We start from the raw sequence: 22,566 nt of genomic DNA on the forward strand, positions 1-22,566 counted from the left end.
TGAAATAAAAGATGGAAAATAGTTAGGCATTCAGTTAATATGTAACTTTTGCTCAGTCTGCAGCCGATATAATGTTTACCTCACAGATCACTCTGTTTTACCAAGCTTTTAATGTTTAAAAACCAAAACCTGCTGCTGGTGGCTAATTAGCACAAACGAGAACGTTTGAAGTACTGCTTGAAGTTGCCAGAAGCTGTGTGGTTCAGCAGTTCCCAGGGGCCGAGAGCTGTCTCACTTGCTCTGCCCAGTCAGGATGTGTAAACAGGTGGCTGGTCCGTATATTTGGCCATGCCCTGTGCCTGATCACTGCTGTCTGTCCTGACTTCAGATGTATATTTTTCCCACTGTTGGACCTTCATCCTGCTCACCTAGAGAGTGAAATAGAATGAGGGCCAACAGTTGCCACTTGTGGTCATGTCCGTGCTGTTTCTGTCTTTCTGGATCACCACATACCATATTGCACACATAAGGTTGTGTGTGTGTCTGCTGGAGATGCATGCTCAGCCTCTACACCGGCTGGACCTAGGGACGTGGGGCCACAGCACCTTGCCTCTCTTGAGCTGCCAGAAAATCTCTCCAGAAAATAAGGTTGCTTTCCGTTTTGGAAGCAAAGAACTAAAAGTTTCAAGTTTACTTCTTGGACTATATTGTAAATATCATGAGAACAATTTGAGTGTCATTTACTAAGTGATTTTGTGTTACAGTCTATGGACATCTGCTGTTGGTACTTGAATTCAGCATTGACTTCCAGAAAAGTTTGCCTTGGCTGTTAATAGATCTGGATCAGAAATGTCATCTGTGTTACAAAATTGTATTGATCTCACTATTCAGATTGTGTTTATTGCAGGCTAATAAACAGGTAGTCTTCCATGAATGATAGGTAAGACTCAGGGAAGAAAAATAAAAGGTTACATAACCATCAGAAACGTCAAGAAGTAATAAAAGATGCGTAATACTTACATTGATTTTGAGAGCTTTGTACGACATACAAATTGATCCTACTCTACATTAACATTTATCACAATCCCCTATGAATGAAAGTCTTGACAGAAGATTCCTGTTCGAGAGGATAGTTTAAATTTCATTTAGTAAATGGGTATAAAAATATTACACAGCAAGAGCACACAGGGGATTTATTTTCTTTAGAAAATTCAGTCTTCGGATGATCAAGTACCTCAGCTGCCCTCAGGCTTTTTTCCCCTAATCCCAAGGTACATTTGGGACCACCTGACTGCTCAGCTTCAAAGAACTGCTATCAATTTGGAAAGGTATCCACCAGGGTCTGGCTGGTGGTGAACCACTCCTGAAATAAGACATCAGCATAGGCTTTTCCAGCGGGTGGCTGAGATGGAGTGCCTGGAAATCATGGGGAAACTACTAATGGTTGAAAGGAAAAACCTTCTTAGATAACCTGTAACTCTACAAAGTATGTTGTGGTGTGACTTTCAGTGTTGTAATTTTACTCGGAAGCTTTTTGAATCTATGACAGACTTCTTCCAATTTATGCTTCATACTGCTACATTTGAGCACTTTGTGAGTATCCGAGCCTAAGGTGGCTTGTTTGTAGCAGTTACTCCTGGTCCTGGGCTGACGGTGGAGAGCAGAGGAGAGAAGGTGACAGAAACATGAGGCTGTGGGGGACAGAAGGGGCTTGTGAGGCTGATTTTTTCTAGAACAGCAAAAGTAAAGATTTCCTGTTACAAAAGAGTGTGGAAATTGGGGTGAATCCTGAAACTGAAAAAAGTTACTTTTTTTTTTTTTTTTTTTAACATTCTTGATGTCTGTCTAACAGTGATAATGGTAAAGGAACTCATACATTTAATGCATAACTGAACAAGCCAGAGAGAAGCGTTGGTAGATGTGTCCAAGACCTGGCTATAGGAAGTATTTATTGTTTCATTGCTAGGATTTGGGAAGTAATTTTCACTGCAGTAGAATTAGAGCAGATCAAATACCAGTGGATTCTCAGCTGAAATTTCCTGATAAGTTAATAAATGTGCAGCTTTGGGTATTTCAGGTCAATGCATGCTACAGCCTTGTCTTAACTAATCTAGCTTTTATAGCTACTTAAGAGATTTCAATAAGGACTGATCTAGGCAATTATAATGTCACCAGAGAAAGTCTGTTGAGACCACCAATATGCTGCATGGGATAAACTTGACAGAAAATCTGTTGACATCAGAAGGAGCATTGTATTGTTTACGGCACATTTGGGACTTCCCATGCCAGTTTTTGTTGGTCGTTATTCCTTTTGCAGTCATGTTGAAAACTAGTTTTGGATACGTTGGAGGGAGATATGTGCAGCCTGTATCTCAGAACATGACTTCTCTCAAGTGGAGAGCTGTGGCCTAACCTGGCAGGCAGCTCGGCACCACACGGCCGCTCACTCGCTCTCCCCAGGTGGGATGGGGGAGAGAACTCATGGGCTGAGATACAATTTATGAGGTAAGGCAGAAGCTGTGTGTGCATGCAAAGCAAAGCAAGGAATTTGCCTGATGCCCCATGGGGTGGGTGGGACACCCGTTTGGGCAGCCTGGGCCAGCTGTCCTGGCTGTCCCCTCCCAGCTCCCGGTGCACCCCCAGCCCCTCACTGGCTGGGCAGCGCGTGGAGCAGGAGAGGCCCTGGCTCTGGGTGAGCACTGCCAGCAACAACTGCACATCCGTGTGTTACCAGCATTGTTCTCATCCTAAATCCCAAACGCAAAAATCCATACGCAACAGCAAGCAGACTTTATATTAATGGTAGCCTGGCCTACAAGTAAAGCTCAAACGACAGTCAGCTGCTATGGTTTTAGCTCTTAAAAAATAACTTTTCCTGACTGATTTCAGATTATTTTAATCTTAGTATGTTGAATATGTGTGGTGCCTGTTACAGGTTCTACTGTTGAGTGTGTTTATTTATGGTTTCACCTTGCACCCTTTATAATACCAGAAATCTTAGGTTGCGGTGCTCTTTCCTCCACATGTTTAAAGACTGTTCAAATGTTGTTATTAGACTTGCCATCTATTCCCTGCATTGTCCTTTTTGTTTCCTTGAAAATCACATACTGCAAAAATAAGATCTCGATGTTTGTGAATGGAAAGATGAGATACATCAATGCAGTATGCTGTTAAAGATTTTTTATTCTGTGTTGTCTGTTCTCCTTAGCAGAACCCTGTGACTATTTGACCACAGGCAAAGTAAAATTATATTTGAGTTGTAAAGGAATAAAGCATAGCTTTGGTCCTAATCAAGGAGGACTGAATCTTTATTTCAACTGACTTTGTTACCAGGTAGAGTTTGTGACTGTCATGTTGATTGGTACCCGCTGAATTGTGTCAAATGGCTTAACCTCACCCTGGAGCTGGAGGCACACGTGGCTTCCTCATCAGAGGAACCTACTGCCTCAGTAGGTACAGGAGTAGTGAGTGACTGGGAGACTTGCAGTTTCTGATAAACTGAAATCTGTCAGAAATAATTAGCTCTTACAGCTAAATGCAATATCCAGCTAACATATTCAGTGACGTTATATATATAAACTGTAGGTGAATCAATTTTTTAAAATTACATATTTTTCAATTTAAATAAAATTATTTCACTGAGACATTTAAGAAGAATAAAAAGTGTATTCTGTTGGTATCATTAAAGATCAAGCAATGTACAGATTGAAAGGGTTTTTCTGGAGGGAGGAAGGGATAGAGGAAGATGAGACAATCTCTATTTTACATTCATAGTCTTTGAGAAAGAAAAAGAATAGAACTGCTAGAAGGCCCATTAGTAATTGTGTAATGTCATCATTTTTGCCACATAAATAATGTCAACACTAGATGTCATACACTGCAAGGTGATTTACAAGCTGATATGAAGATAACAGTCTGTGTGCAGAAATACAAAGTTGCGTGTTTAAATGGTGAAGATGAACCCAATCCTTGGTAGTTTCATGCTTATTATTTCATCCGGCATTTGTTTGAACCAATATAAAAAGAATCTCACAATTACCTGGGAAGATCATTCTGTGTGGATAGTCTTTTTGAAAAAATGGGTTCAAAGGAGGCATTTGGAAAGGAGGCTGAGAGGATCACACCTAAGTTAGGGATTTGATTCTAACTCTAAAGAAACGTATAGCATTAAGGGCCAGAGAAAGATGAAAATCATACAGATTTTGCATCGCAGAAGGCATTTAGTCACAAAAGTTGCTGGTAAGCAGCCAGTTCCAGTGGAAGCCACTTCTAATTTGGCATGCAGCTCTTTTTCTTTTGAAATCTCACTTGGATTATTGAAATAAAAGCCAGAAGTGCTTTTCAGTGGATCATAGAAGCAGCATTCCTAATTGTCCAACAACAGAACAAGCTCAAAGCACTCCAAAACAAAATCCAATCATTCTCCAATTAAGGGTAACTTCAGGATGTTTTTGACACCTTTTTGTATCAGGAATGGCTTAGTTCTGTTTTGGTCTGCTGTTCCTTCTGACAGGCTTTAGAACCATGTATAAAGTATGATTTTTTTTTTGTCCCACAGCATAACAACTATAAGGATTAACCAAGTTTTGTGTTCCTTGCTTTTAGTGTAGAGTATCTTTGGATCTGTGCTCTACAATTCCATTGTGTCCCTTGGACACTCCTGCACATTGTCCCTCTACGTCTTCTGTGTTCTACCAAGCCAAAGGTTGCTACTTACAAAAGTTCATACTCAGTCCTAATAGCTGACGCAAAACCACCGAAACAAACTTTTCAAGGTATTTGCATCTTTTTAGTAAATAAAATAGCAAGTTCTTTGTTGATGTGTATCTGTGTAAGACCTTTCTTAGAGGTCTTTAGGTGATGGGTTGCTATGTCAACGTGAGTCAATCCCAAACTGGAATCAGGTCCAGGTGCTGACCTACCCTGAATCACTAATAATCTGTTTGAAACAAGCTGTCTGGAGAGGCAATAGGTGAAATTGCAGCAATGCTGTGGAAAAGATTGTGAGGCTTTTTTGAGCCAGTTTAAGAGAGATTGAACACTGTGCTTGAGTTCTAGGCGGTATTTTTGCATTGAACGTTACATTAAGCCCATAAGTGAAACAGGCCCAGAGGAGCAAATGTTGGCAAAGATTTCCATTTTAACCTTAGATTGCTCTAAGATATGATTCATATGCACCATAGTTTGGACTTGATCCTCAAATTAACATTTATCTATGAAAATCTGCAGAAATTGTTTGAGTACTCAGGAAGTGGATTTAATTCATTTTGCCAGATGTACTGTATTTGATAAGAGTCATAGGAATAGGAAAAAATGGAAGGCATTTCTGTTTAGGAAAAATACAGCATCTGGGGCCAGAGTGGAGTCCTTGACATAAGAGATCTTAAAATGTTTGTGAAGACTTCAAATTTCAGAATGAAGAATTAGCTCTTCACAGACCTCCATCAGCAGTGGAGTACAGTGTCCTTGACAGCCTCTCCACTGCTTCCTATGTTTTGTCATTAGCCCAGATTGCTCCTGGTTTAACCTTGCACCTTTTTTAGCAGGATATTACTAATGTTTACAGGAATTTTGGCAATGCTCATAACAGTTCTTAGGCAAGGGGCCAGCTGAATTTACGGCTTATAAAAAGTTGGGGTAGTAGTCCCACGGTATTTTGTTTTTGGTTTTGTTTGATAAATAGGCAGAGTTTAATGATCTGTCAGCAGATTCTTTATCTTAAAATAGAAATAGGCACTGTCTCCTACCCATTTTTATTTATTTATTTATTTTACTGAATACAGATTCTTGGGCTATAGGAGAAGCTTAAGAGTTGATGAAACAGAGAAGTACCTGCAAGTAATAAATAATTTTCTACTACCACACAATGAATAAAAAATAAATAATAATAAAAAACAATAATTATTGTACTAGTTGAGGCTGCCTAGGGAAATAATATTTTTCACAACACTATTTAAACTAACCTATACTTGTATGCAGCTGTCAGTCATGACTAAAAAAAAATGAAGTGCTTCCTAGAACACTACAGTTGTTTATTACAGTACATTTTAGGGGGAAGTACTTCAGGTTAATGACATAACGGAACGGTGATTATTCAAGGTTTTTATGCATCAGTATTGACCCGTTGTGTTGGAAGATGAATGATTCAATAACTATGATTTAATTCATGACATGAGATTCTTAAATTACTGAATAAAAGGGCTCGGGTTTTCAGTATATGTCTTGGGCATACTTCTCTTAATGCTCAAAAAGCTGCTAGCTATAGGTTTATGCTTTCACTGGAGTTTGCAGTATAACTTTTTTAATACTAAGGTGGACGTAAATGGACTAGTTAACTCAAGGACTAGAGGGCATGTTGTGAAAAGGAATCCTATGCAGATTAATTTTCCTTGTTGCTGTTCCTTTTCTAGTACCTTGCATAAAGGTTCCATAAAGTTTCCTTGTACTGCATAAAGTAGTGCAATTTGCTGTGTAGTTTATATAGTATACATAAGTACCTTGCATCAAAATCAGCAAGTTTCACGGTCTTTTAGCAGGTTCAGGTTTGTTTTGGTCTCCAGCTATCAGAACTACCCATATAATTTCATTTTACTTTTTGGTTTTTATTTTGGTTTTATTTTTCTACACATAAATACATTTTCATATGTTTTATATGCATATTTGTATATATGTGTGTATACATACATATATAGCTATTAATAGGTATAAATACATAGCATTGCATAGAGAAACAGACCATAAATGTAGCTGTTTTCATCACCCTTTTAGTAAAACCTGAAGAAATGGTCGTGTTGATGTTTCCCAGAATGAGGGAATGTGTCAGTTGTTTATTATTCAAGTTCACAGCCCCATGATCTTGAGTCTCTTGCTGCTTTTCTGCAAATACTGGTAGTAGTAGGTGTAAATGTTACAGCCATTTCTTTTTTGCCACTTTTTTCAACACTTTTTTAATGCTTTTGTCACCTCAAGTTTGGATTCTGCAAAGAGCTACAGCTTGAAGCAAAATCTGGAAGCTGTAACTAGAGTAAAGTCTGACTGCCTTGTGGTTAAGTGGTATTTCCCATAAGCAATACATTTTTTCACTCTACCAGTACATTTCCAGGCAAAATGTATTTTTTTATACCTCTGAAGTTATGAGCCAAATCACAAGGGTCTACAGCACTGCTCTTTGAAAGTCTTACGCACCAAATACCGTCGGTAAAAATGGGACCCTGCCAAATAATGAATTTGTTGATACAAAATGTATTAATTCACCCGTTTGGGGATGTTAGTCATCTTCTCTGAACTGTAAGCCCTGTATTCAGCTGGGCTTTTCAGCTTTGGTTTGAATCCCCCTTAGACTGAAGAGTTGTCCCTTTGATTTTTGGATGAAATTAAGATGAGGAAAAGGGGGATGATGGGGCCTATTGAAACCTATTTATATATCCAGAGCAAGGTACTGATTGCCTTTGCTAGCTCTGGTGTTTGTCATACCCATTCATGAGACACAGAAGGTATGCAACAAACAAGGAGAACAAGTAATCAAAACTATTTTTTCCCTACACCAGTGTTGTTTACAGAAAAACACAAATTTGTTCTAGAAAATTTATATTTTAAGTGAGCATTTGAGAGCTGCCTGCAGTAGATGATTCTTACTGAAGATTTTAACATATTTAGAGATGATTGGATAGTTGTTTTTTTTTACCAGACAGCTTTGACAGAAGGGCAGGCATTGATCTTAGGCAAGGGAATGGCTTTCTAGGGAGGTTTTATAGACTTATCTCTTGGGAAAAAAAAAAAAAAAAAAGCTAATATTTCTTGCTGCAGGGTTTGAAAGTCTACCTTGATTAAAGACTTACTTGAGTCGGAATGTTCTTTGTGCTATGAAGTGATAGTAAAACGATGCAATGACAGTTTAAAAGATTTAAATCCATCCTAGGTCTTTATATCATTTGTTTAATACAGAAAGGTACCTTTCTACTTATTTAAGAACAGAGAATCTGCAAGCAGGCAGGACTCAGACACTTCTTGTTTTAGGGTGATGGTTGGACTTGATGATCTTAAGGTCTTTTTTAACCTAAATGATTGTATGATTCTATTCAATACCTTCTTAAAACAAGAGTTTTATTGTGCTTCTCCCTGAAGCTTAATTTTATGGTGGAAGAAATTTATAGCAATAGTTACTGACTACTAAGGCTGCCTTTTAAATTAACTCTTCAGTCAGAAGTTTTAGTTTTAAAACAGGGCACTGGTTTGACAGCCTTGAAGTTCTGTTTTTATGCAGAAATTCAGCCTAAGACAATTTTCAGGGAATACATATAAGGTGAAACATCTACCTCAAGTTATGAGAGAGAAATTGAATCCATGCAGTGTTTGAGTCTTCTACAAAGGTTACCCACATAAATCTTAGTACAGGAAAACTAATGGCTTGCAGCTTATAGTCATTGTAATATGGATGAAATCCCCATAGTTTGGGATTATTAAATAGAACTTTGGTAGAGTTGTCGAGAGAAATACTGCAAGTTTTTAAGTTTTAAGTGTGTTTTGTAAGAAAAAGAGTGTTATTTACAGCTTTTGCAGGTCACCACAGAAACATTGTGCTATTCTGAAATCAATGCATTGTAACCTGATTCAGGAGTGAATCACATGCTTTAAAATATCACAGCACGGAATGTAAGTGATGATAAAGCGCTAAATAAAAACAGAAAACAGAAATGTACATTGTAGTGTTATCAACTCTAAACAGCAATGATTAGATAGCTAAAGATCCTTGAGAAACTTCATTTGGCTTGGGAGGTGACAATGAAGGCCTTCTGGTAATTAAAAAAGCAAAAGGCCTGGCTCGGTGTAATACAGAAATCACAGACAGTTCTTCACTGAATTTTAGAGTGACATTTTACTTTGAATTAAAGAAGTAGCAGAGTCAGCATGTTGGATATAAAGCACCTTGAAGTGGGAGAAAAAGATGTGGTTAACGAATACCCACAAGACGCTCCTGACATTTCAAGTATGTGGGTCTAATTGCAGCCGTCTAGCACGTTAGGCAGACTGAGCTCAAACTTTGAAATAAAATCAAGCTTCACTTGATGGGAAAGGCAAAGTCCACCCCCCATGCAGTACTGAATTGTTTCTGTTGGCTTCATGCTGCTAGCAGGCCAGGAGGCCTTTGTACCAAGTAAAGCCTTTAGCCTCAACACTGCCTCGGGTGCTTGTCCTCAGGAAATCCTGCTGGGGGCTTCTGCAGAGCAGCTGCCATTTGGGTGTCCTCGTACCCTACTGCAGCCCACCGTAGTGGTTGCACAGGGGATCTGGCCCCATCTTTATAACTCTTTCTTATCTGCTCATTCCTGTACATCTAATTGTCATTCCTCATACTTCTAATTCGAAAGTAGCTGCTGCCTTCACAAACTTTGTGTTACACAGAGGCTTAGAAATTGTTTGTTAGGTCTGTACTCCAGGTAAAAATAGCTAGGGCTATTGACTTGAATGTGGAAGAGTTATCTAATTTTTAAAACCAGTGAAAAAGGAGGCAGACAGGAAGTTGTTTACCATCTTTATCTGCTGTCTGTTTCTTCCTAGGGCAGTGAACTTTGTTGTTTTTGTCTGTTTGTTTTATAAGGAAGATGCAGGGGTTTGGGGATGGACCATTAGGAGACCTGTGGTTAATAACTTTCATGGCTAGTATTAGAAGGGAACAGTAATGTAAAAAGAGAAACAACTTTATTTAATCTTGATTTGACAATGCCTTAGTTAGGACTTAAGGAGTATGAATTGAAAAATGAGCAACTTCATACTTCTTTGTTCATAGAGCAGTTTAAAAATACATTGAAGGCTAAGTTGAGGTGATCTTTACTTGAAGTAAAAATAAAAATGAATTGTAAAAGGAAGTTAACAGAAGAAAATATACTAGTGTATTTTAGTATTGTAAAACAGATTTTATTGCAAAAGAACTAGAAAAATTCAGTTTAGTGAGTCTCCAAAGTTATACCTCGCAGAGACCAAGAGGTCTTAGATTTAGCCTTGTGTTTTCTATATGCAGGTTTTACAATGGGTGCCTGCAAATCCTCATATCCAAAGCATCTACCATTCTCATACCTAATTGCCTTCCATGCAATTCATCTCATCATTCATCACTGAGTTCTTTTTTCCTTCTCCTTCGTTCATTTCTTTCCTTGCTTCCATTTTTCTAATCTCTCTCTCCTTCTGTCATCTCATTCTTTCCACTTATTTCAAACTACACAAAGCTTATTCAGTCAAGGAAATGTTATACTTTATTTTGGATATCATTTGATACCAGTTAGTCTTGTCATTTCATGTAATTTGTTGTGAAGCATTTTGCCTGTATTGCTAAATCCCTTTCATCTGAAAACAAACGAGCAAACAAAATATGCTCTCTCTCACTAAGATCTTTAATCTTAAATTCACCATATTCATATTTCATAACAAATGCAACTACCATGTCTGCTATAATGTAATGAGAGAGATTTCTCTAAGGATCATTTTTGCTGCCAAAGTAAGGCTTCTTAAAACGATGAATTAGTTATTTCAGCACAAACTCCTAGAGAAAAGGTACAAGTAGTTTTAACATTGATGTTGCTTATTGAAGACAGCTGGAAGCTGTAAGATGGAGAACAGCTGAATGAGTCTAGCTACAGAAAGGGAAATGTTGTCTTCAAGAAGTTTTAATACTGAAATTTACAATGCCAGCATATGTATCCTGACCTGAAAATGAAAAACGTCAATACATGTTTTGCTGGTTATTGTGAGAACAGTCTCTGTTGATATGTTTTGTTGAAAAACAACAAGGGAACCATTCTATATCAAAACTTTTCATAATATCATAATGTTTTGTGGAAATTTAGTTCTGAGACATTACTTGGCAGTGTTATGTATTCTCACAAAGTATTCCTTCAGAATAATGTCTTATTTTTTATATAATAAAATAAAAAGGTGGAAAATGGATATTGAGGCACCCAAAGCAAATTTCAGTGTGTTCTAGAGGGATTTGAAAAACCTTTCATTTTAGTTATTTTGAAATTTTTAAGTGTTCTGCAAAACCTCATCTCTAAATCTACTTTTTATTTCAAAGTATTGTGAGCTAATTGGAACCATTTCAGTGGTTGGCTCAAAAATTAGATTATGGTTTTGAACACAGTATATATTTTAGGTGATTAGGTTGAGGAGACTAACACAATTTCTTTAATACTAATGTCTAATATTTTTTAACTCTATCATTTTTTTCTAACTGTTGTATTGCTAATTTAAATAAAATATATTTCAACAATACAGACTCAAAACCAGTAAGTAAGTGAATTAGATGCACAAAAACTGTTATCACTCTGTAGCGCTTGGTCTGTTTTTCCCCCATAGTGTGACCAGATACACATCCTTTAACGTATAGCCATATAGCTAAAAAGCATATGATGAAACAGGCAAGCAAAGTGGTGAACATGTATGTCAGCATCTTCAAGAAAATGGAATGTGATGGATGGCATACAAAGTCCAGTGGTGACTGGAGTGATAGCACAGCTTTTACTTCCAAGGACTTCCAGAAGAGCATGACCTTGTTTTATCACAAAGATTTGGTTAAACCACAATGCATCATCAGTTTTAGAGAACACATGCAAATCTGTGATACAAAAATGGAAATTTATAAATCTTTCTTCAGGCTTACCTGAAGTTTGATGAGATTGAAGCTGTTCTTATAATAAACAAATACAATGGTTTTGTGTGTGTGTTTCTTGTTTGGATGTTTATTTTATTCTGCAATTACAGTAATTGGAACGGAGGGAAAATCAAACAAGGAGAAAGATCATTCAAGATTAGCCACATGTGGGCCAGCCCCCATTAGTTTATCTTGTAGGCTGTCTGCACAGAGTGGTCTACATAGAGATGTAGCCCATTTCTGACACTGGTTTGGTGAACAGAATTTAGGCTTAGGAATCAGAAAATATAAGTTGAAAAGGAGAAATTAAAGGATTGTCAGAGACGTCCTGATATTGAAGACCTCCTAGGATTTCTGCCAAGTGGTGTGTGGCAGGCCTGTGGTGAGGAGTTGTAAGCTTATAGAGGAGACCGCTTTGTATTTCTGAAGTTCGTTTCATCTGAATACTTTGTTACCACTTCTTTAAAAGAAAAGTATTTTAGTAGCAAATTTCTTTTTGAACTCAAGATGTTCAGAGGTTTTCAAAGGGAAGAAAGGAGAGAAAATCAGCTGACCACAGGGCTATTGTCAGGACATCCTTCCCCTATAAGGCCAGATAAACAGTACCTACGTTTTTAGAGTGAATTACTAAATTCAGTCTGTTTTCAGTAATTTGTGAGAGGGAAGTTCCACACCCACCCTATATAGCCTCTTCCTTTATTAATAAAATAATTTCAGGATTATGCTTTGTCCTCCAAAAGAATGGGATTGCTCCTAAAGAGAGAAAGGCATGCCACATAATGCCTGCTGGGGTGTACTCGGGGACAGTGGAAAGGGGAGGTGGCACTTCCCCTTTTAGTTTGTAACCAGGCAGTTTGTAACCAGGCAGTAACAGCAGCATAATTGGGCAGGTAACAACATGATATCAAACTTTTTGTAAGTAATTGTCTCACAGTTTCCACTCAGAAAAGATGATGAGGTACATTTATTGTTGAAGAACAGAAGATAGTAAAACTTAATTGTTGTGTGGGACACGTGAATGTTGTCATCTTGTTTTATTAGTTGTAAATGACCTCACATGCAGATCTTTCAGTTACATCCAATCTAATTGTTGCTATACTGCTTTTATGCATTTTTCTATATGGACCCACAGTTAAAATTAATTAATACATGTCTCTGGGCCAAAAGATTTTTGCTGTTATATGTGCTTCGATTTTCCATTTTTGTCTCTGTCTGAAGTAGTTTATTTGTGGATTCAGAAGTTTATATGGACTAATAATTGCAGTATTTTTTTAAGATCGGTATAGAGATTACTTTTTAAGTTGTTATAGGAACTCAGGAATTATTTTTTAGGCTTTGGTGGTTAGCAGTGATGTCAGTCATCATAAACTGATCGGGAGAATCTTTGAAAAAAGCTATGAAAATGTTAAACTGCCCCTGTTTTCTTTTGTCAGTTCGGTTACCAAGTTCTTCTGAGCTCTGCTGTTCACCAAGATCAATAGTCTGATTTTGTATTTAGGCTGTGCCTGCCTTTGGGTGGCTGAGCTGCCTGTTTTGAACAGAAAATGATTGGAACTATTTTCAATTAGTCTGAGAGGTGAGGGCAGGGATGTGGAAACTGGTCCCCTGGATTGATTTAAGGATTCCAGAAAAACTTTTTTTTTCATTCTTGAAAAATGCTAGGAGGCAGGGAACAGCCTGAAGAGGGGATGAATAGGGAGTTCTGCTGGCTTTATGTGTGAGGGGCCGTGTGGGAGCAGCACACGTGTTTCTGCAGTGACTTCTTGAATGTACGTGCCATGCTTCCGATCTAGCGTGAACTTACCTCTTTTGTGAGCCATCCTTCCTATCTTCATGTAAACCTCTTTCATTGTAGCTTTCTCCCCAGCTCCAGTCCTACCTAGTACCTTGCTTTCTTTTTGTACCTCCTATAGGATTCTTATTGCCACTTATAAAGAGACAGTCTTTCTTTCCTAACATTTCCTACCATACACCCTCCTTTAAGGAAAATGTTATTACCTAAATATATTATTAATTTATCATTTATTATATTGATAGCATATACCTCAAAAGGCTAAAGCAAGTTTGGTTTCATGGGCCTTGTACGGCATGTCTTAGTTCTTCCATTTCAGAACTGGATTGTGACTTCTGTAGTTCGTTGCTGGCAAGATGCAGCAGAAAGCTGCGTGGCCACAGGAGCTGTCAGGAATTAGATTTGCAATTCCAGGAATCAGTCTGTTCTTTCCTTTTCATTCCTTAGCTGACCCTTTTTGCTGCTATAGCTAATTGTCCACTTTGAACTGCCTCTAAAGCATTCCAAGAAAAGACGTAAATTCTTGCCAGTCTCTGTCATCCGCGTAGGTGGGCATATTTGCATTATATTTCACTTTCATATATTCTAGAATGAGAAAGCAAATAGTGTCTTTACTCAATGCATGCAGTGCTGGCAGAAAAAGTATTTCATATTTTCAAGAAATAGTAAATATTGCCTTTATGTCTGACTAAAGATACGGGGAAAAAGAATGAATTTTTAAGAAGGTACTCTAGCATTCTCAATTAGGTTACTACCAAATGCACTGCTATTAAGAACACAGAGTAGAAAAAGAAATTATCTGTTTCATCAGTCTTGTGACTTAATAACATTTATTGCAAAACAACACAGAGTTTTAGAAGAAACTTGGCCGACTAAAATTTGTCACAAATGGACAAAGTAATCAAATGTGCTTTTGATATTTCGGTAATTCATCCTAATCTTGGCTATTGACTCCTAAGAGAATTGAAGGAGAGCAGAGAGTACTCACGCCTGTGGATGTTTATCACTCCCCCAACTTTTCTCAAGTGCACATGGACCGGTGTTCTAAACAGAGCTTTCCCAAAAATGAAAATAAAAACAATTTGTAGTCTTTGAGAGGAATTAAATGGGTAAATAAAGCAACTTGTAAACACCACATAGAGTAATGAATGACCTTTTTTTTTTTTGTACTTCTACATGTTAACAGTAGACATATCCAGTAATAATTATCTATTAATGTTAATCTCTCACACAGCTAATCAAAATATTGTCAAGAATTAAAAAGAGCTGTCATAGTAGACTCTTCCCACTTCACGAAAATGTGTGGAATTGTGTGCTAATTACTTCTCTTCTATTTTCCCCTTCTTGCAGAACTTTCCTTTTTGTGAGGGATGGCAACCCAAATAAACGGAACGTGCACAATGAGACATCTATGCACTTACTGTGTATGGGACCTCAGATCATGATCTCGGAAGGAGCTCTTCATCCTCGCCTGACCAGACCCTCGGAAGATGACTGCAGGAGAGCAGATTGTCTGCAAATGATCTTGAAATGGAAGGGAGCAAAGCTGGATGAAGGACAATACGAACGAGCAGCTATTGATGCTGTTGATAATAAAAAAAATACACCTTTGCACTATGCTGCTGCCTCAGGGATGAAAACCTGCGTCGAGGTAAAAATTGATATATAATCATGAGTCTGCATAACTGCTATTAGTAAATTACTTGCAGAGTGTTTCACAAATTATTTTAAGAAAAAAAAATGATAATGTATACTGAAATAACTTTTTAATTCTATTTTTCTATAATTGAAAAAATGACAAAGATAAGCAGCCCAGAACATACACTGCATAGAAAACAATGGAAAAAATGAATTACATACACGTTAAGTTTGTGACATAAACTCTTCAGCACAATATAGACTCACATAGGCTTATAAGAGTTGGAAATAATTACAAGACTGTACCATTGGAGAAAAAGCTTTAAAATTAAACAGAGGCATACCTGTATGTGTAAAGAGAAGTGAAATAAGTTCCTGAAAGAAAATTAGAGTTTTAATGCTGGCTGTCCATGTTTCTAGAACAGTTTTGATGTCTTTAATTTACAGTGCCCAGCTTTTTTATAGGATGCCATACAACTGTGCTAACATACTTGAATATAATTAAACATACTCCAATATAATTACCTTTTTATAAATTAAAAATGACTTTAATGTTTGTGAAAGTAGTGGATATCAATGAGTAATTGGGAATCATAATGGCTTTGAAGGTCTCCCATCAAATTTATTTTTAAACTATACCAAATAATGAGAAATAGTATTTAATTATGCTGGTAATTTAATTTAAAGAACACAAGAACAGACATCTAACCTTTTCAAAAACAGCTAACATTTTCATAAGACTGTTTATTATAGCATCAAGGTTTGTATTTGGAATGGTAATGATTAGTTTAGAGCTCAGCTTTTATATGTAAAATGTAGGTTATTTTCCTGCTGTGCATAACTTCATGTTTATTAAATCTGCTCTTCAGTCGTTAACTTGGTATCATCAGCAGAGTTTATCAACTTGTTCCCTTGCTTTTCTAGATACCTGTACACATTTTAAACAGGCAGGTCTCAGGACCGGTGGGACTTCGCTGGTGACCTCTCTTTGCAGTAAAAAGTGACATTTTCCCTGTTTTCTTGCCTTTTAACAAGTTATTCCTTTGGTCAAACAGCTTTCCATGCTTGTCTACTTTTCTTAAATGTTTTTGGTGAACTATCTGGAGGTCTGTACATAGACTGCATTAAACAGCTTTTTCTTACACATGTTTTTGACTCCTTCAGAGACATCTAATAAATTAGTGGTATGTAACATCCTTCAAAGAAAGCTGTATTTACCTCATTATTTCATATTTGTCCAGATATCTATCAGTAATGCTTGTGATTGAACTTTCTGTCAGTTTACTTTATCAAGCTACCACAGATGTACTGTTCTGTATTTTCCTGATTTTCTGTGGTGCTATTATTAGTATTAGTGTTACTTTTACCACCTTCTAATCTTGTACCATGACAGCTGTAAGCAATAGGTTGCATATTATAATAAATAGCTCAGAAATTTCCTATTTAAGTTCCATTATGATTCAGGAATAAGTACCATCTGGTCCTGAAGATTCATTAGTATTTGTTTTATTGATTTGTTCTAGAACCACTTGTGCTGGGACTTGAGTTGGAAGCAGACTTTGATTGGTGTCCTTCATAAAGCATAGGGACCTACGTGGTACGTCCACGGAGAAGCAGGATTCCAGCAATTCTTGTCACGTTTCTGCTTTACATTATTTGAGATTCCTTTTGCATTTTTGTCCAGCGACCAACTTTACAGACACATTCACTGTATGATTTTGAAATGATTTATTCTGAATTGTTCGGCACTTGGCACATTGTTCAAAACCATTATTAACCTTATTCATTGTGTTTTTACATTTCCCTTTTCCAGACTGTTCTTTACATTTTCTTCATCTGGAAACAGCTTCAGCTTCCTATTTCCTGTATGAATCTGTCCTGCTACTCTACCTTGACAGATTCTTCTAATGTCTCTAGAAAATTTCAGCACTTTTATTCAGTACCACTTTTTGAAATTAGGTAGTGGATCATTTGTCTTTTTTTTTTTTTTTTTTTTTTTTTTTTTTTTTTTTTTGCTTTGGCAAGGACATTGGCTCTAAGTACGTTTTGGGAATTGCTATTGAGTGGTTCTTTCATAGTAACATTTTGAATCAGGTCTTGCACATTACTCTGGACAAAGTCAGGAGTTGCTTCTCCTCTCATGTGTTGACTAACTAGTTTGCCAATGATTCAGTCATTTATGGAGTCTGAAAATTTAATTTACACATCATATATTAGCACAGCATTTTCTCAGTATACTTGGGAGACTCAGTGTCTGAAGTTTCACTTTGTGTGCTCTGGCTTTGTAGCATTCCTGTTCTTTGTTAGCATCTCACTTCTCTTGCAGTTTTGGTCAGGTGATCATTAATGCTTTTTCTATTAAAGTCCGGAACTGTATTCCATTACAATTCTCTGGCATTTGTTGGTAGAGCTAGTTTATTTATCTATGAGCTTTAAAAAGGAAAAAAAAAATAGCATCACTATTCCAACGCTGTGAACTTCTCTGAGATTCTCATGTAATTTGTCCAGTGGTATCACTTTGTTATATTGATTATATTCCATCAAGATTCCAGATTCTATCTAAACATTTAAAATTTGTCACGACCTTGAGCTGTATGCTGTTCTGTTTTTTCATTAGTTCCTTCTTTAAAAGCTTAGCCTGGTGTCCTATTATTTCTAGCCAACATGCTTTTCATTTTGTTAGTATAAAGATCATCTTTCCTATGTAGTTTTCTGAGCTTCTAATGAATGGAAACTGCTTCCCTGTGATGTTTTCTGTGCTATAATGTAAGCCTCTGGCTGTCTGGTCCCTTAGTTATGAGAAGAGTTAACAGGATGCTGCTACTATGTTCTGTTATTTAACCTCCTAAATCTTGCCCCTGTGGCCTCTCTGCGCCATGTTGTTACTGCTCTGCAAGCGCCATGGTAGCAGTTTGTCTTCAGTACTTCCCTAGAAATTACTTACACATGTCCCAAGTTTCACCAGGGAGGCAGGTCACAGTCTTTTCTAGCTGAATTATACTCAAATCCAGCTAATTAATGTGCACAGTAACTGAATTGCACAACAGTATTGCCTGACTCTTCCTGTCAACTACAGCTACAACTACATCTTTCCTCATTTGTATGGTTATATGATCGACTTCCTATGAAGAAATGAGACAGCTGGGGATGTTCAACTTGGAGAAATCTCCTCTCTTGACTTGGGTAGATAGTGACAGGACAAGGGGAAATGGCCTTAAACTAAAAGAGGATAGGTTTAGATTAGACACTAGGAGGAAATTCTTTACTCTGAGGATGGTGAGGCCCTGGCACAGGCTGCCCAGAGAAGCTGTGGATGCCCCATCCTTGGAGGCATTCAAGGCCAGGCTGGATGGGGCTTTGAGCAACCTGGTCTGGTGGGAGGTGTCCCTGCCCATGGCAGAGGGCTTGGAACTGGGTGACGTTAAGGTGTCTTCCAACCCAAACCATTCTGTGATTCTGTGATAGTGCCTCTTGATGCAACTGATTTGTAAACAAGCATCAGGTTGTGTCCTTGGTCTAAGTAAACACTGCTTTTAAGTTGACAGTCAACTTTTAATTCTTTTTTAGATCGGACAAACAGAGAAAATTATGGATTGCAGAAGATCATGTACTTTTCTCTCATCCTATTTTTTAATACCACTTGTTCGATCCAGCTGCCTGATAAATTCTAGCTACAAAGATTTTCAATCACAGTTGTTCTATCTAGCCTTCCCCAAGAAGATCCATTTGTTTTTAAACATTATTGTTTAAATGATGAATGTGTGTGTCCTAGCAGACAATGAGATGTATCAGGATTTAGCACTCATCAACCTCTTCAAGCCAAAGTCAGTGAAAACAAAATAAAGCTCACATGAAATGGTTTGACATAAGAATGGTTGCATCTGGTAAAGAAGAGATAAACAGAAGAAACATTTAGCAGTTTCCAACATATTTTAATTTCTGGCACTTAGGAGCTTGCTTACTCATATTCGTGAAATATTTTATCTATTACACTGATTTGTAAACTGCCAGCAGTTGGACCCATATTGTTAAATCCTTCAAAAAGAAAGAATAGTTGCATTTTCTAGAGCAGCTCCTATTCCTTGGTCTTTTGTAGCTATTACACTTACACTTGAAATCCCCAGGTAACTTAGACTTTAGATTTACAAAGGATTTACAAGGAGCAAGGAGTTGTTTGCCTCAATCATGCTGCCTTTATGGCTCCAGATGGGGTTATACAGTGGTATTAGAAGTAGACACTGTTATCCAAAAGATTAAATTTCAAGAGCACGAAGCAATTGTGCTCACATAGTTAAAAGATGATGATTTTGGAAGGAATCACGCTCGCTGTGGAGTAAATTGGGGTTCTGGAGCTGGGCTGCAACTTTTAAGTCTAGACTGTAAAATCAATTGGTTTTAACCTCATCACAAAAGTTCATGCTTTGTGTTTCTTCACAAATTATCATTTTATTTCTTACTGTCTGTGATACGGTTCATTAAATTAAGCCAATTACTTGACTGTTCCCCATTTAACCATATGAACTGGTTTATGTTATTATTACAATATGCAGTGTTAAGTTGACTAAACCATTCTGAGTCTGATTTGCTTTCAGTTTGTCTTTGAAGAAGGATTTACAGTCTGATCCACATGGACTGTTATTTGCCAGAATTTGGATTCAGTTATGTAGTGCCAATGCATGGACTACGTTTTCTACTTCAGAAACATGTTTTCTGAAAAGAGTATTCTGCTCGACCCCCCAGTTGAAACTTCATTAGGTGCCCTTCCATAGTAGAGGATCTTGTATCCTATGATTAGTGTATGAGATATTTTAAGTCCTCCAGTGTTGTCCGTTGTCCTTTTAACTTTTTCAACAGGAACAGGATTATGAGCAGAAACACTACATTATGAAAAGCAGGAAACAGAGCTTAGTGAATGAATTTAACAGTGATCCCTTTACTCCTGAGAGTATTTGAGAATTAAAAATCTTAACAAAAAAAGAGAGAGAGTGAGAGAGATGGAAAACTGAATTGCCTAATCCACAAGATTTTTCCCTCTCTCCAATAAGTTGAAGGTAACTTAGAATCCCAGGAGTGCATTTTGCCTTTTTTCTCCATTGCTTGCCTGGTTTTGCATCATTACTGTCACTTCAAATCAAAATTAATTTTTAATTGTTTCCTTGTTTTTCCGTAACTTTCCAGGAAAACACCAGCCTTATAACTTCTATCCCCCCTATACCCACATAAGGAAAGGGAAAAAAAAACATACTGTCCTGTGGGTGAACCACCTACTAGTTGAGTTGTTCAGAGCTGATGATCAAATGTGCAGCCTTGATACTTCTCCATTCACATGCATTACATTTCTTCTCAGAGCAGAACAGCTGTGTGGAACACATTGCTAAAGATAAGTTGGGCAAAGTTAATGTGCTTACCTCTAAATGCTGAACAAAAAAAAAAAAAAAAAAGAGGCTTGACCTTCATGCTGAACAGATTTTATTTCATGCAGATATATTCCACTCTATCACAGCATATTTGGCATGTTAAATGGCATTTTTTATTATCTAAATTCTTAATGGGATCATTTAAATTATTAGTCTCCTTTTCATTTCTTAGCAGACACGAGCCTTTTTAACAGTGGTACCAAAGAAATATGGTATCATTTTTAACATCTTGTCAATTTTCGTATTCCTCATCTTGCAAATTAGATCTTGAACTTCATAGGTCTATCGAGTGTTCTTTCAAGATTATTTGTTATTTTTCTTCTTCAGAAGGTGTCTTAGTTCCTTCAGGTAAATTTCTGTTAAAGTTTAAAATGTATAGATAGAATGTGAAACTCAAGTTAAGGCTTTTGCAATGTTACATTCGAAAAGAATTGCAAGGTACCTGTAGGCTGGATATCTTGATAATTACCCCAGTATTATCTTTTTTCCTACCTGATACTCTGCTATGAAGAGACAACATGGTGTCATGCTTGATGATGCTAATATCTAACTCAACTAAATCTTGTTAGTTTACTAGTTTGCAGTATTTTTTGGTTTTGCTTTCTTTTTATTTTGGAGAACACAGGAATTTGTTTCAGAGAATCTACAAGAATCTACAAGATGGGGAGAGACTCTAGTGACAGGTCAACTGGTAATGGTTTTACACTGAAAAAGGATAGCTTTAGGTATAAGTAAGAAATTCTTTACTCTGAGGGTGGTGAGGCCCTGGCACAGGCTGCCCAGAGAAGCTGTGGATGCCCCATCCCTGGAGGTGTTCAAGGCCAGGCTGGATGGGGCTTTGGGCAACCTGGTCTGGTGGGAGGTGTCCCAGTCCATCGCAGGGCGGGTAGAAGTGGGTGATCTTTAAGGTGTCTTCCAACCCAAACCATTCTCTGATTCTCTGAATAATTCCAGATATTTTATTGTGACAGATAAAGAAATACAGTATGTTGAAGAGAAAAGTAAGAAGTAACTGATCACAATCAAAAAGGTTTTGTGGAGAACCATTTGTGGACCTTTTATTTTGTGGAGGTCCATTTGTGGACCTTTTATTTTCTAGAAGTATAAAAATTAGAACCTGTGCTTTAAAATATCCTTGCAGTACGGGATAGAGTTGTTATAGCCATCATGATCTGAAAGCAAGATAATGTTTATAGATTTTAGTTTTATTTAGAAATAAGATGAATCATTTTAGTAGCAAATGATTGTCTTGAGCTCTCCATCATTAAAAGTTTAACATTTATTATAAAGATGTCATAATAAATCAGCTAAACGATCCACTCTTGGCCTTTAAAATCTGTGGTGTTTGCTGTCCTTTCTTATATCAGATCAGCTTATAGCAGGAGATGAGTTTGCCAAGATACTGAGAGCAGCACAAGTAGTGTTTATTAGCGAGAAACTTTATTTCTAGGTGGTTACTGGTTAGAGTCAAGGCTGGTGAAATGGCACTATACAAGGCTATGTTTTATATCGAGCGTTGATAAGCTTGGTGTGACCCAGCATGTGTGCTTACAGTACCATTTACATGTCTGTAAACCAGTAGTGTTGCGTGCTGTCTGTGAACTGGTGCCCCATCTTCCCTCCTATCTGAGGATCCTCCCATGTTCTGTCACCACCAGTGGGTCACAGAATCAGAGATTTACAGAGGTTGGAAGGGACCTCAAGAGATCATCAGGTCCACCCCCCCTGCCAAAGCAGGCTTCCTAGAGCAGGTTGCCCAGGTAGGCATCCAGACGGGCCTTGAATATCTCCAGAGAAGGAGACTCCACAACCTCCCTGGGCAGCCTGTCCCAGTGCTCGTCACCCTCACTGTGAAGAAGTCCTTTCACATGTTGGTGCAGAACTTCTTGTGACCCATTTTGTGGCCATTGCTCCTTGTCCTGTCCCCATAAACCACTGAAAAGAGGTTGGCCAAATCCCTCTGTCTAAACATTGATAAGATCTCCCCTCAGTCTTCTTTTCTCAGGACTGAAGAGACCCAGGTCTCTCAGCCTTTCCTCACAGGGGAAATGCTCCAGGCCCTGTATAATCTTTGTGGCCCTCCACTGGACCCTTTCCAGCAGATCCCTATCTTTTTTGTACCAGGTCAGTGTTGT

General features: G+C 37.6%; 1 protein-coding gene across 3 annotated transcripts in view; it reads left to right on the plus strand.

Annotated features, from left to right (window-relative positions):
- ANKIB1 (ankyrin repeat and IBR domain containing 1) overlaps positions 1-22,566 on the plus strand; it is a 96,695-nt gene that overhangs the window by 35,235 nt on the left and 38,894 nt on the right. For all 3 annotated transcript variants that reach the window (XM_084282214.1, XM_084282212.1, XM_084282213.1), the window contains exon 3: positions 14,727-15,027. In XM_084282214.1, coding sequence (XP_084138340.1) covers positions 14,727-15,027 — 301 coding nt within the window. The remainder of the gene's footprint in view (positions 1-14,726; positions 15,028-22,566) is intronic.

This window comes from Netta rufina (assembly GCF_964035555.1).
Source record: "Netta rufina genome assembly, chromosome: 2".
Classification (NCBI taxonomy): Eukaryota; Metazoa; Chordata; class Aves; order Anseriformes; family Anatidae; genus Netta; species Netta rufina.